At 40.7% G+C, this 15,160-nt stretch overlaps 1 protein-coding gene across 9 annotated transcripts in view; it reads left to right on the top strand.

Moving 5' to 3' along the window:
• The window catches only part of qkia (QKI, KH domain containing, RNA binding a), a 207,344-nt gene that overhangs the window by 87,282 nt on the left and 104,902 nt on the right, over positions 1–15,160 (top strand). For 4 of the 9 annotated variants that reach the window (XR_007191810.1, XR_007191812.1, XR_007191811.1 and 1 more), the window contains exons 8-9: positions 7,253–7,300; positions 11,024–11,723. The exons of 1 other annotated variant lie outside the window; for it this stretch is intronic. Coding sequence is in view for 4 of the 8 variants with exons in the window: in XM_048227266.1 (XP_048083223.1) it covers positions 7,253–7,300; positions 11,024–11,193 (218 nt within the window). In the remaining 4 variants the exon portion in view is untranslated. Of the gene's footprint in view, positions 1–283; positions 4,380–7,252; positions 7,301–7,670; positions 7,977–11,023; positions 12,167–15,160 lie in introns of those variants that run through there. 4 more of the 9 variants (XM_048227268.1, XM_048227269.1, XM_048227266.1 and 1 more) reach the window with 3 other exon arrangements.

Below are 15,160 nucleotides of genomic sequence, written 5' to 3' on the forward strand. Positions count from 1 at the left end.
TAGAGTCAGACTGGGGCGCGGTGGCCTGATCATGACGTCAAACCAAAACAGCATGTCATGATTTCTTAACCAGATACAGCCAGGGTGGGGGTTTTCTAAAGGGGGTGGGAGCGGGGGATAGATGATGGGCTTTGGGTTTAGGGAGTAGGGGTGAGAGATTGCATTCATTTTACTGTTAAAATGATGTCATTCCAGTCTCTTTCTGCTGACACTAATATCCTTTCTATTCTTTTTTTCCTTTTTGTTTTTTTTGTTTGTTTTTTGTTTGTTTCTAACCACCTAGCCGCCACCGGCAACTAACACATGACCTCTGAACTCTTCACCCAATGACGAGCCGCCCTGCCCCAAGCCCCGCCCCAAGCCTGCCTGCTGACGTGTTAACTGGTAATTGCCTTTGTTGCTAGCCTCTCGGATGCTGGGAGGGAAGGCGCCTGCCCGTACAGTTATCCTAACATTGTTTCTGTTTTTATTTTTTTTATCATTATTTTTTCTATGTAAAGAAACACAAAAGACTACCAACAACCCAGATTATAACAACAACTACAACACACTACACAATCCAGCTTTATGGTTGTGTAATTTATTTTGCTTTTGACTCTTTGTTCTGTTCTGTTTAGTTGTGTTTGAATCACCCTTATTTTGTTTAGTTTTTTTGTGTGTGTGTGCGCAGTTCTTTCTTTTTCTTTTGGAAATCATTGAAAATTGGGTGGACGCATGCACGGTTCCCCAAGAATCTGCACTGAATTAAAAAGCAATAAAGCATCCCGTCCCCATGTTTCCTAGACTGGACACACAATTAGAGACACACACATATGTATACACAGAAACAGTTACATCGTAAACCCTGATTGGTAATCTCACTCACACTTTACTTGGTTGAAGCTGAAGGGGGAGGCTCTCTTACAGTAAACATGATCTCATCCAGAATTTGTATGTGAATTCCACAGAACAATTCACCCCCTCACCTCTCTCTCTCTCTTTTAAGAGGTCTGAAAGGGGGACAAAAAACACAAAACAAAAAGAAAAAGAAGGAAGGAAGGAACTCACACTCACACCAAATCTGTTGATTTGTGTTCCCTTTGATTTTCCCCTCTCTTTTTCTGTATTGTTTTTATTCTATTTCAATTCATTTTTTTTTTTTTTTTATTTCTTCCCCCTTTCTGACTTTTTATCGAAAATGTGCTGACACATACTGGGTGTGCCTTTTGAACAGCTGTTTTTTTGTTTTGTTCTAAAAAAGCATGGCTATACTGATGGACTGCAAATGGAGCTTCTCACTTTTTTTCTTTTCCTCTCGTTTTCTTTTTTTTTACTTGATTCCTCATTTTATTTTGTTCCATTTCATTTCTTCATTGTCACTGGCCTCACTGACTAGTTGTAGCCAGGCAGTGTAAGGGCAAGAGAATGAGCTATAGAGGAAGATAGAAGAAGAACTTCTTGTTGAGGAGTGGGTGGGGTTAACAAAGTGGCTCGGGAGGGGTTAATCTAGGGTTTTCTTTTTTGTGAAGGGGGAGTGGCCAGGGTCAAGATCTATGCCTACAGCATTTTGATTGAGGTGGGAGAAGTTTGAGCTGTGCATGAGGGAGTAGATGATGTAGCTAATAACACTTCCTCCTAACCTTGGCCCCATAATCAGTGCCTGATCTAATTGACAAAAAAACATCCACAAGCCTAAATAGCAAAATGGAGAAAAAAAAGTATTGTGTGCGTATATAGCCAAAGGGTTTCTAGTTTATAAATATACGTAAATGCATATATATATATATAAAAAAAGTTGTGTCCACAGCTTCTTGATAGTCAGTCTCAAACTAAAGGCAGATTAAATTCTGGTTTGCCATCAGGATGAGTATAGATTACTGAACACTAAACAGGACTGTTAATCTGCAGGGTGCGATGGGGTGGGATAAGGGATTTGGGAGGCACTGCCCGACAAGTGATTTGTACATAACATAACTTTTTATTTTTTATCTGAATTTCCCCCTCTATTTGTTGCTATTTCACGACTTGCCAAAAATAATTAAGTCATTGAAAATCACCTCTTTGAGTTGCATCTTACCATCAAAGTTTGTTTGTTGAAGGGAAGCTTAAACTGCCTCCTTGAGACATTTCCAATCAAAGTATTTCTCCTTTTTCTTTTATTTTCAATTTAACTCATGTCTGCTCTCACTATTTCTTTAGCCCTTTCCCAGCATGCACCACTCCATCTGTTCCGAGCTAGCCTATCCATAATGTGTCTCGCACACCTCAGCACGCCAGTACTTAAGCTACTGTGCCCACCCATGTTATGTTGAACTCTCAAGAAAAAACATAGGATGCGAAAGCCATGCCTGCCTGTTCCAATTGCTTTATACATACCTGTTATATTAATATAAATATATACAAATGTAGATATGTCATTACATATGAAAATACAGAGGAGGAGAAAAATTAGATACTTTTACAGGGTGCTGGAGAAGAAAATATATTTTTGCCAATTTTAGCTTTTTATACTTGCAGTTACAAAAAACATAAAATAAATAAAAGGAAAAAAAAATGGGTTCGAAATGATGGGGTTGAAGATGCTTTGTATCTCTGGATAGTATTGGCTAGAAAAATAATGACCAAAATAGTCATACCGGGGAATGTCACGAAAATCAGTGGGAGTGGGGAAAGAGAGAAAGGAGAGAGAGGGATGCATGTAAGAGGGGAAACTCGAGAGACAAAGTGCCTTACTAAGGGTGGTTTTCCTTTTTTCCCCCAAGTGTTACTGTTCTGTTGAGTAATTTCCAGCACGGGCTAGGAAAGGCTCAGAGAGGAGTGTGCGTGTGTATGTGTGTGTGCACGCATGTGCTCGCGTCAGCCCCCGACCGTCTACGAGTTTATTCTATGCAAACAGACGAGCTGTCATTTGACCAGCTGACTATGTGCCATGGTTTGTCTTCCCAAGTTTGAGCTGTTCTCTTTTCTTCCTTTGTTTTTTTCTGATCCCTCTTTCAGCCATGCGAACAATATATAGGGAGACATTTTTGTCTCATTTTGGGTTTTGATTGTTTATTGTATGTATTTTTTTTTTGTCATTTTGACTTTGATGACGATCTCTCGTTGTCTTTATATCTCTGGTTACTGTGACTATGTCGAGAACAAACTGCCAATAGCGATGCAGAAGGCTGCCAGGTGTAGTTTTTAAAGGGGGGGCGGGATGAAGTCAGTTATCTGTGGGGGGTTGGGGGTTCGTGGAAGGGGATGGATACACAGGGAAATAGACTGGATAAACCTGGTTGTTTCATATACTGAGAACACATTTGCTCTCTTTTTCAACATTTGTGCCGAAATAGCATATAAGCTGAAAGCATTTTGTTTTAGGTTTTTTTTTTATTCATTTGCTCTTTCAAGAAAGCAATTATATGATGCCGGTTCAAATTAAAGTCTGCACTAGATGAGCTGGTTAATAGAGAAAAAAAACCTAAATCAGGTTGGAAATCTTAAGTTTTTAAAGCCAATTTTTATCAGTGCCAAATGTTCAGGGCATTGTGCCCATTTTACTGACAAAGACTATGGTAATTTAGTAGCTGAAGGCATCTGATACCTGACCACCCCTGTTCTTGGTATGTGGAACCACCATGGGTATGTGGTAGACTAGAAGACTGGAGCGACAAACTGCGTTCCCCCTGGCAGCAGCTTCTGTCCTGGCTTTGCTTTTTATCTCTTTATCCCCAATCACTGTCTTTTACATGCTGTTACACACAAAGGTCAATGCATATGTTGTTCAGTGTTAGGTGTTCTATTGAAAAAATATTGAAATAAAAATATATAACTATATAAATATTAAAAACAAAGAAATGCAATACGAGAAAGGAGCTCGAGAAGACAACTCAGAATATGACAGTATTATGAGAATTTCCCTCTGCAATGTTTCAACATGCTGTGTCCTTGTACAAGGTTGGGTTAGTCCATCTGATGTGTAGAGAACTTCAGTACTCTTCTTGGCCTGCCTACTACATGTATAATAATGTAATTTACAACCATTGTTACAGGTTTATAATGTATTTTTCTAACTTCATTTTATATGTATATTCTAAATATTTTTTTTCTGACTCCTCTTTTTTTGGATGAAGCCCACTACAACTTTTTTTTTTTTCGCCCCCATCTTCTCTTCCAGTGTTCTTCTCCATCTCAGAGTCTGCCTCTTTGGGAGTTTTGCCTTTCCTAGAATTACTTTTTGTTGTTTGTTTTGTTTTCTTGCCAATTCCTAGCTTGTTTAACTCATTAGCAATTTGATTAGTTTTCTTTGTCATAAGTATTTTTACATGCTTGCATTTAGTTTTCATGGTGTATGCATTATTTTTTCTTATTAACCCCTTGGCATTTATTTTAATAAAACATTCTTAGTAAGAATTTTACTAACTTTTGCTGAAATGTTTATTTTTGTCTTGTGTTGTTAACCAATTTAATGAATGTACTACCTTGGTCTGGATCACGGACTAACACAATTAAAACTGACCACACTTGCAGAAATTACGTCACTATATACAGTTCTCAAACTCACTCACTCACTCACTCACTCACTCACTCACTCACTCACTCACACACACACACACACACACACACACACACACACACACACACACAGTTGCGTGTGGACGTGCACAAGCCAAAAATTACACACTCACAAACACGCTGTCCTGTGTTGCTAGTCACACTCCTCAATCTGAGGTTCAAACACTGCTGTCATGTCTGTCTTGCTGCGCATCACACACCCCTGTGCGGTGCTCCTGGTGTGTGAGTGAGTGTGTGTGATGTGTGTTTGTGTGTATGTATGTGTTTGTTTGTTGGGAGAGGGGGCATTCTGTTGTGCTGTCAGAGAATCTGAGTGCTGCTTTTAAAAAAGAAAAGACAAGACAAAAACACAACTGGAAGAAAGAAGGGAGTCTGTTGGCTTTGATCTGCCAAAGGGTGCAGTGCTTCTCAATGCCAGGGTCTGCTGCCTCATCCGCTAGCTTCTGTCAGATTCATAAGCTTAATACTCCCACTTTGGCGGGGGGGGACGACCGTGTTTTTATACCAGCGCTGGTGGGACTATAATAACAATGCCAGTCTCGTATTTTATTGTTTTTCCATGTGGTTTGGATCTGCTGTTTTAGTCTGTGTTCATTCAGCATGCCACAAAGACTTAGAATAGTGATCAATTCTCCATTTTGTAGTTACCTCTAGCAGCAGCTTTTGGAAAAAAGTGCATATACTTTGCTGTATAATATAATTGCTGTATACTTAAGTATAGAGCATATGGACAGATTATGGGCCACAGGGCCCCTGGGCACAGACATGAAAAGGGCCCCGTGCCATCCTCAGAAAGTTATCTCAGCAATGCTAGGGGGGTCCGGGGGCTTGCTGCTCCCACCCCAAACCCACCCACGTTAAAACAATTAGATATTGACGAAATAATGACGTGGCGATTTTTGTGGAAAGAAATGGATAGATTAGAGGCTTACACATATGACATAACCATCAACAGATTTAAGGCATCTTGCTGTGAAAAAAATGGCAATTACAAAGCATGATTCACACATAGTGTGACCTGTGTTTGACTGAGGGGCCCCATTCAGATGATCAGGGATAGAGAACATAGTAGTGACTTCACGCAGAGTCTTGAGCTTCAAGGCCCCTGTGCCCGGTAGGCCCATTCAGTAATCCATCCCTAATAGAGCAGCATGGGCATCTGCCATAGAGTTTCTGTTCAGGAAAAATTTTTGGAACAGTATATTTTGTGAGTGAACAGCTTTTTATTTTTTGTGGCTGTGGACGCACCGGCACACCTAATTTATACTAATCTTTCAGTTTTGTCCCCTTGGGTTTTGTCTTCATTGTTTTTCTCCCCTTGCATTTTAAGCTTCTTCTCTGCACTAATTACAGGTGTAATGCAACACACCAACCAAAAATTAACTTTATTAATCTGTTTTATTACACTTTAACCCTCTGAGTGGTCAGACGCACTCCATTAGAGATCCAAGATAACATTTTATGCTCAAGTAATCAATTTACTGTTGTATATATCATTTCTAAAGCTATTTGTGAAAAGTCAAAAACATAATATTTTTGCCCTCCACTTCTTATTCTATTTGTATTTTTGCAGACCTTTCAAGGCATTTTTATATAATTGAATGTGAGGTGCTAGCTTTGTTTGCATGGTTGTGTACTACTTATTATTATTATTATTATTATTATTATTATTAGTATTATTACTACAACCAGTTGGCACTGTGTCTCTGTGCTGCCATGCTGCCAAAAAAAACACACAAGTGCCTTTTCTGTAGGACACAGCAGTTGTAAATTTTACTTCTACTTCACAAAAGTGCCCAGTGAAGATTTTGTTCATGTCCCCAAACTGTCTTGAAATGCACTGAAAGGATCTGGCACACTGGAGATATTGTGACTCGCTGTTGCTCTTTCAACATAACTGGAACATTTTGACCAAAAATGTTTTTTTTTTTTTTTTTTTTTTTAATACTTCTTTCTAAATGATCATGCATTACTATAAAAGTAACGTGAATTGATGATGGGTTGGATCATACCCTTAAATTCCATTTGTCTAATATCCAGCTCTTTAACTGGACCAGTATATGCTGAAAATGGCTGCCATTTCCCCACCTTAAAAAACTCCAAGTGAAAAGTGGATAAATCCAGCGGCATACGTTCCCATCTCAATAACAGGCCTCCCTCAAAGAAACTTAACCCTACCTGTCGACATACATTCCTCACTGGACTGCTAATAGAAAAGCTAACACTAACAGTCAGGGTGGTCTCTGCTTCAGGACTCAGGGGGTTAAAAACTACTACCAAAACTTAAGACCTTTCAAATCTCCCCAGGGGGTTTTTGGTTTTGTTTGTGCCGTTGTGTTTCATTTGTTTTTTCTTTGTTCAGTTTTTTTCCCTCTCTCCTTCACTGTTAGCAGTGAAAATGAGGACTGTTTGTCAAGTTCCTTGCCATTGAGATTAGGGGGCACTATATCTGATTTTTTTGTTGTATGTGTCAGTGTTTTAATTGGTTATGTAGTATGATTTTTTTTTTGTTCTTGATGTGACCTTGTTTGATATATAAAAAACAAAGCTAGTAAAGCATCTCATGGTGGTAATTTTGTCTACATGAATACAAAATTACAAGAAAAAGAAGAAAAAAGTAAATTGTCATGTTTGCAATAAAGTCAAACATTTTTAAGAAGGCTTTGAGTGCTGTACCTCCCTGGACTAGTTTGACATGGTTTGTCCTTGATCTTAGCTCATGTCACACTTGAAATCTTGGGACACCCCACACTCTCAGCTGAAGGTACGTAGCATTCTGCTTATGTTCAAGATATACCCTCAAAGTGCAGTCAGTTGTTTCATATCACAATAAAACCTCAAACAACATACTGGGCTCACACAGCCATTGGCTCAGGCGTTCCTTTCCACTTGTGAATGAAAAGGCATTGCTTAATCCATTTCACTCTGAAGGAGGTTGACAAATATAATATGACCTGACAGTCTATTGAATTGAAATGACTATGGCACACAGAGTTGGAAAGTTTTGTTTTCTAATAGCCCAGTTTACACAAGTCATCAGTTATCTGCTAGAGAGTCAAAAATGTGAAGGTCAGTTGCTCTCTGAGTGCTGGTATGAGTCCAAGAGGAGAATAGTGTTGATTTGATTTCATTAGTGGTTACAGGACAACTGCAGAGCTGTTACCTTTTGTCAGCCAAGACTCTACAAGCTGCTCTATACATCTCTGGGTGAGGATGTATAGGATGCAAGTTTACCAAGTGCAGTAAAAATACTTGTACCTCCAAAATGTCCCTCTGTTTGAATGCTGCTGAAACTGCTTTAGGCACTGAGGCCAAACAACAAACTCACTGATGATGGATCATCTTCCTGACGATTTCATTTCATAAAACCACAAACCAACTAAATGAATCATGCTATTTAAATGATTCTTATATGTGATTAAATATGATCTAACATTTTACTTCACAATGTGAAAAGACTGTTATTGAGAGCTGTATTGGGTTACTGATGAAAATTTGGTTCTGAAACATTTTAATGTCCAGTTCTCTTATTGTGTATATGGGTCTTAACATATTAGGGCTTTTCAGCTGATCCTTTCATTGAATCTGTATCTGAAGTTTTAAAACCAGATAAGTGTTTCAGAGGATACTTTAGGACCACCATCAGTCACCTGCTTTCACAGTAAACCACAGAAATGTGCCTGTTCTTTGCAACAATGTGTAAATTATGTTAAATGAATAAATTATACTAAGGCGCAGTCAGGGATTTTACGCGATTTAAAACCCATAAAATTTTTTGTCACATTCAGCAATCATTTCCTCACGACCAGTAGCTGCCTATTCCGTAATTACACTGTAAAAAAAACGGTCTCTGTAGGCAGCCCAGGCTCTGAAAACTGGAAACAAAGTCGGGGCAGCCTGTCCCCCAAACAAAAACAAAACTGCGTGGAATTTCTCTGGCAATACTGAAGGTAGGGCTGAGCTACCTCTGGCACATTCCGTTTGGTCCTTTGTTAAAATATTATGTACGTTTTTTGCACAAAAGCCTCTGCTGATAAATTTAAACATAAACAATGCTGACTTCCTCCGAAATCCCTGACTCGGCCTTTAATAAGGGGTCAATTTTATTCATTCTCATATAAAAGCAAAGGATAATTTATTTTTCTCAGGTCTAATGTTTATTAGTGTTCATCCTTTCCTGTTTTGATGCTTCAAGATATGTGTGCAGAGCAAGACGCATGAGGTGTCTGGCATGGAAAATTAAATGTAATTGGAAAAAATATAAGAATAAAAAGATGTCCCCTTCCCCTTGTGGAAACTCCAGCGTTGAGCCTCTAGCTGTAAAACTGTGGACTGCACAGAGGAAGTGGTGTGGGCTTTTGGTGCCAACTTGCACAGGAAGTGGGGTTCTGGTCTAAGGAAGGAGCGAGGAGACTCATCAAAGGAACATTTGTCGAGGGGCCAGCTGGGAGCACTATGAAAGAGTGTGTGTGTGTGTGTGTGTGTGTGGGGGGGTCAACACATGACAAATGAACACAGTTCCTGTGGAATGAATCGGGGCATTCATCTGGGTGCAGCTGTGAGTGTGTGTTCGAGTGTGAGTATTTGGTGGTGGTGGTGGTGTGTGTGTCTGTCTTTCACAATACACAGTTGCCGGTTTCCAAGTCCAGTTTGATGAATGAACTACTGCAGATCTGCCGGCACCTGGTCTACGTAGTGTGACCTGTGTTGTGGCAGCTGGTGTTTCTGCATTGTGTGTGTGTGTTTTGTCTAAGAGCTTTGAGTTCTTGAAATGGAAGTCAATAGCGGCTTTCAAATTATCTCACAGTGACAGACACATTGCACTTTGGCCAATTATTGCACATTATTGAATTTGAACTTAGTCACTAATTGTTCTATGTTGCCACTATATCATGCACCATGAACATATTCTTTTTTTTTTTTTTTTTTTTTATTATTTGCAAACATCATTGACATTACAGAAAATGCAACACTACGACATGCACATGAATACTACATACGACAAACAGACGTACATTACATAAACACATACTGTAACTTAACAAGACATCACATTGACTTGGCTTCCACAAACATAACACAACATAACATTAATACATATTCTTGAGTATGAAGAAACAACAGTGGCTGCTGTGGCTTATGTCCTCCTATTAGAAGAGGTGTTTGTCACATCCTCCACATGTGAAGGAAGGCATCCAGGTGTCGGCCTGTGCAGTGCCCATGCCTGCAGACCAATTGGGCAGAGGAGTCCAAGTGGACGGAAAAGCGCAGCTCCTCTGAGCTGCCCATTAATCACACTCAATTACTGCTGGCGAGATATGGCCCCATAGCAGCCACGCAATCACCTTACTCACACACGCACACACATTCACAAAGCCCACAGCAGCCATTTAATCACTCCACACACATATCCACGGGCCCACGGCATCCATGCGTGCAATCACCTCACTCACACACACATTCACAGCCCACAGCAGCCATGCAATCACTCCACACACACATACATATTCAGAGGCCCATAGCAGCCGTGTTGCCATCACCTCTCTCCCACATCACCCTCCTGCGCGCTCTTGATTAGCTCAAACTGTCGAGCGGCGCTGCTCTGCGTTTGTCCCCGTATGAGGGGGATGTTGTTAACACCTCCTGCTCTCCATTGTCACCTGTGCTCATCCGCTGTTCTCCCCCACCCCCTTTTTCCATTTTAATTGCAGTCACCTTGTGCAGATTCGGCAGAAATGGAGTGACATTTAAATAGGTGTGACAACACTGTCTGAAGCCTCCCAGAACCCCATTGCCTAGATCTTGAACAGCTTCTCATTTCTTGTATCTTACTATTGTCATTTGTGGCGTTACAGAGAATTATTTAGCTAAGTCCCTCTGAAATATTCAGTCCCCAAACTTCAAATTGCTTTAATGTGAAAAGCTCTGACCCCTCTGTCACACCCAAAATGTCACCGAATTGATTATAAATGATGGTCAGTGAACTCCCCGCAATTAATCACTTGGCAGTTTTTGCTTGCGCCCTACGTTTTTAAGATTGATATCCAAGAAGTCATTAGGCAAAGTTAAATCCTCCATGGACGTTTCACTTTCCTCTGTCTGAGGCCAAGGGTACTAACAGACAAACCAGACGATGGATGAGCTGATAGTTTTCTTCTGCACAGAAGAGGAGGGGGTGAGGACAGGACGCTGATTACACTGCTGTGTCTGTGCGGAGGAAGGCAATAATGCAATTCCCCACAATTAACATGGTGTCAGATTTCACCCTGGAGTGTAGATGGACTCCACACTAGATGCTGAGAGAGAAGGGCTTTTTCCTCTTTCTCTCGCTCTCTCTTCCCAAGACAAATGAGCACATCCTCCAAGAATGTGAGCTTCCTCTTTGGATCTAATTAATCTCTGCGCTGCGGGTGTAAACATTTGGAGCAACGAGCTTTTGTCTTCGATTAATCTTTTCTGTCAGATTTACATTCGTGTTAAATTTCAGCAGCACAGCGGGGTCTAGGGACCCGGCGTCTGCCGGCAGCGGCTGAGCTGAGACCCCTGGAGGACATGGCAATGACAAGGAGACAAAAGAAACCCTACTATCCTCTCCCCTGTATCAAGGAGAGCAAGTTACGCATGGCTGTATGCAGTGCAGTAGAATGCATGACCTAAGAGACTTGTAGTAAGTAACCAAATACAGGTGTGCGTGCATGCGTGTGTGTGTCCGTCTGAGACATTTAGTTAACAGTCAAGATTACCACTGTTGTTTATGCACTGATGTTTTTGTGGCAAAAGAGACGAAGAGCTCACTATGAGTGAAGAGCCATACACTACGCTTTTGTGTGTGTTTGTGTACCATTTGTGATGGTGAGGTTACAGCCAACATTAACGCAGTCTTTATTTCACTGGCATTTGTAGCATCATTATACCCTATCTGCAAATACCCTTTATAAAGCACACTACATACATACTGTAGCACTGACTAGATATGTTCGCACTATGTGATGGTGACCTTCATGAACACATTTTTGTGTTGTGTGGCTTTAGCACAAATGGCTCACTTTAAAAGCCTCCCTCTAGGTTGCCTCAGAGGGAATCTAATTCAAAGTGACAACCACATTCATATTTTAGCCCAAAAGACTCCACCATCGAAATGCGATTACATGGCCCCACTCTGCAGGTGGACTGCGGCCTGCACAAAGGTAAGTGAGATGAAATTAGCCTGTTAATGACCAGGAGCCCACATCTATGCCACATGCGCTAATAAATATGGAAATAATGAGCACAAGGGGAGTCTTTTATGTCACAATTAAGCTAATTACAGTATTTACACCCATGTGTGTGTGTGTGTATGTGTAGGCTTTTTGTGCATGCATGTCTGTTTGTGTGGAGGTAAGGATATTCACAATCCCAACAACCCCCCCATGTCTCCTCTCAGTGGGCCTCATTCACCAAACGTTCTTACAAAGAAATACTGTAAGTTCTTAAAACCCACTTACATAGTTTTTACGAAGATTATGGTATTCACCAATGTTTTCTTGTTCTTAGGTAAGAACAAAATCTATGAACACTCAAGAGCATTCTAACGCATATTTGAGAACTAACTTGTTTGTGCAAAATAAATGGTTATTGCATTTTCATCATATCTGCAGGTGTAAAATGTAATATAATTTAAATTACAACTATATATTTGTATAATTTAGGATATTTTTGAATAAAAATATTCTAATGATTTTTTAATAAAATAAATTCCACTATTTCAAAGCATTAATGTATTTTAGAATAAATAAATAAATAAACACAACCACTAACACTTTTTCACTTTTTATACTAGTGTCTAAATATACCAACTCATTTACTATTTCCTGCTACAGTGCTTTCACTTCAAAGCATGTGTCATATACGGAAAAAAAATTGTCTTACTCATGTAGTGTATAATATACGGTACAAATGAAAGCTGGTGCCTCAGCCTCAATTTGTCTGCACACGGCCCTTTTAAAGGGATTGACAGGGCATTTACCTATGCTAATTAAGAACAATTGGCACACCCTGACAACTTAAGAAGAAATGGGATTCAGCATGATAAGAACAAATCTGCGAACGATTCTGAGGTTTAGGAACAGCTTTGTGAATCTGCCTGAATCTGAGTTTTCGTAGGACCTTCTTAAGAACACAGTTAAGAAAATTCTTAGGAAGATATTGGTGAATGAGGCCCAATGAGATGTGCCTACTGTATGTGATGTTAGCTGTGGAACTTAAAGGAGAGAGTCTGTCATAAGTGACATTGGGTTAATCATGACTGGCAGTGTACTGGAAGCAGCTCACTGGTACCAGACAGAGACGAGGACAGAGTGTGAATGAGATTGAAGCAGGGCGGGGGGAGGGGGTATATCACGCTGGTGCTGTAGCTTTGGGTTATCCTGGAGGTTTGCAGCCTCTGAAGGGCTAGTTCCTGTCCATACTGGTCAGACTCAGCATTTTTCTCTGTTTCCCTGAGCTCTCTGTCTTTCTTTCTCTCTATTCTCAGCACTACCTCTCACTCATGCCACCTTCTCTTCCTTCTCTCTCTCTATCACTCTCCCTCTCTGTCTCTCTATCCCTCCTTGAGGTGTTAGATAATTTACTGTTTTGGCTGTCCTGTAGGTCTAAATGGACCAGCTGAGGTACAGTCTGCTCTGGTGCCTGTTGTTTGTGCTGCTGCTGTCTTAGCCTCAGGTGTCCCAGCCCTCTGTCCTCATCCATCAATCCATCTATTCGGCGCTCCTCTCAGCCACCCACACTGACAGACAAAACTGAGATCCTCTCTCATTGAGATATATGTAGCTGCCGCTCTATTTCTGGTCTCGTACAGCAAAAGAAACTGATTTTAAAAACTCTAATTAGTGTGTGTGTGTGTACTGAAGAGACTCAGTGGTTTATTTTGGGAGAAATAAATAATTATGTCCATAAATAAAATGTGCTTGACAGTCATCAGGCTGATATTGCCTGTTCTCTCTCTCTTCCCCTTTAGCCTTTATGAGAGCACTAAAGTAAGTGGGTGCAGACCCGGCAATCACTTTGCAAGCATTAGTGACTTGAATTTGATGCGGGCAGCTAAGGGGAGCCAGTGGAGCACCATGAACAGCGGGGTGACGTGCCCATTTTGGTTGATTGAAAACCAGACGGGCCGCATCATTCTGGACGATCTGTAGTGGTTTTACCAAACAAGCTGGAAGGCCCGAGAGGAGGGCGTTGCAGTAGTCAAGGCATGATACAGTATCACCATGGTCTGTACTAGGATCTGAGTGGCGTGTTGGGTTTAGGTACGTACGGTCTAATTGTCCTTAGTGCGAAGGCTATCCAGCTAGACAATCTGGCCATAAACAGCCTACAGTCAGTCAGTTAAATCATGAAGCAGTGATTGTCCATGGGAACAAACCTATCTTTGCCGATTAGCGCTAGTCTGCTATAAACGAGAATTTATGAATGAACTTGATTATGACAGTCATAAACTTATTATATAGGTTACAGTTAAACTATGGGGTGTGTGACGTGCAGACAACACGACAACAACAGGCTGGCCTAGCCTAGATTGTTTTACAGCCTACCTTCCATCATTTGGCTAGCCTATTTTCATGAAATATGCAGTCAGTGTTGTATAGCTAAAATATGTAGGCTGCTGGTGATGGGCCTTTCTCTCTCTTCATCCCTCCCTCCCACACATCGACACATGCGCATACACAATAAAAACTAATTGTGTTACAGTGCAATTTCTCTAGTTCTGTTAGGTAGGAAATAAATGTAGGGCCTATGAATTGACTCATGAATCAAGCATTTTGTTTTTGTTACATGTAATGTTAAGACCTGACTTTTACATCATCAACACACCCCCTCGCACCCCCTTGCATGTGTGAATTCACCCGTGCTTTAACCTGTTCAGATCTATGCTCACCCGTGTGGCACCCGGACTTATGGGGCTATCCATTAGTCTCTTACACTCCCCCATACAACATGTACGAATGAGTTGCTAGTTTGTAGTCTATTTGGGAAGAACATGGATGTCACCAGGGCAGCAGCTGTCTTGTTAGTGCTGGACATTTGTCTAGAACAGTGTTTCTCAAACTTTTTCAGACCAAGGACCACTTAACCAATAAAAAAAACCCTCACGGACCACCTACAGTAGCTACAAAAAGAGTAGTAGGCCTACCTACTTCAAAAGTAGGCTATATTACACAATAGGCCTACTCACTGAACCACCTTGCTTATTGTCTTTGCACCTTGCTTATTGTGTCAGAGGATTAATATGATTTAAACTGGCATAGCTTACATAGGCAATATTGCAGAACTGTTTTGATTTACATACAAGTTGGTTCAATATTGCATCTATACTATATTTCACCACGTCTGCTCGCGGACCACTTGGGATAGCTTGCGGACCACCAGTGGTCCCTGGACCACACTTTGAGAAACACTGGTCTAGAACACGAGAACGCGTCCCTCGTTCTCCCTTGTTGGGTATGGTCAATGTGAATTAATAATAAAAACATTTTTAGTAACTCAATTTCGCCTATTTCAATTTCAACAAGTGCTGTCACGTTTCACTTGAGCCACGAGGGGCATTACACTTTCCAACTCGGACGGGGGATAAACGAGACAAATG

The sequence above is a fragment of the Alosa alosa genome, chromosome 19, assembly GCF_017589495.1.
Source record: "Alosa alosa isolate M-15738 ecotype Scorff River chromosome 19, AALO_Geno_1.1, whole genome shotgun sequence".
Lineage (NCBI taxonomy): Eukaryota > Metazoa > Chordata > Actinopteri > Clupeiformes > Clupeidae > Alosa > Alosa alosa.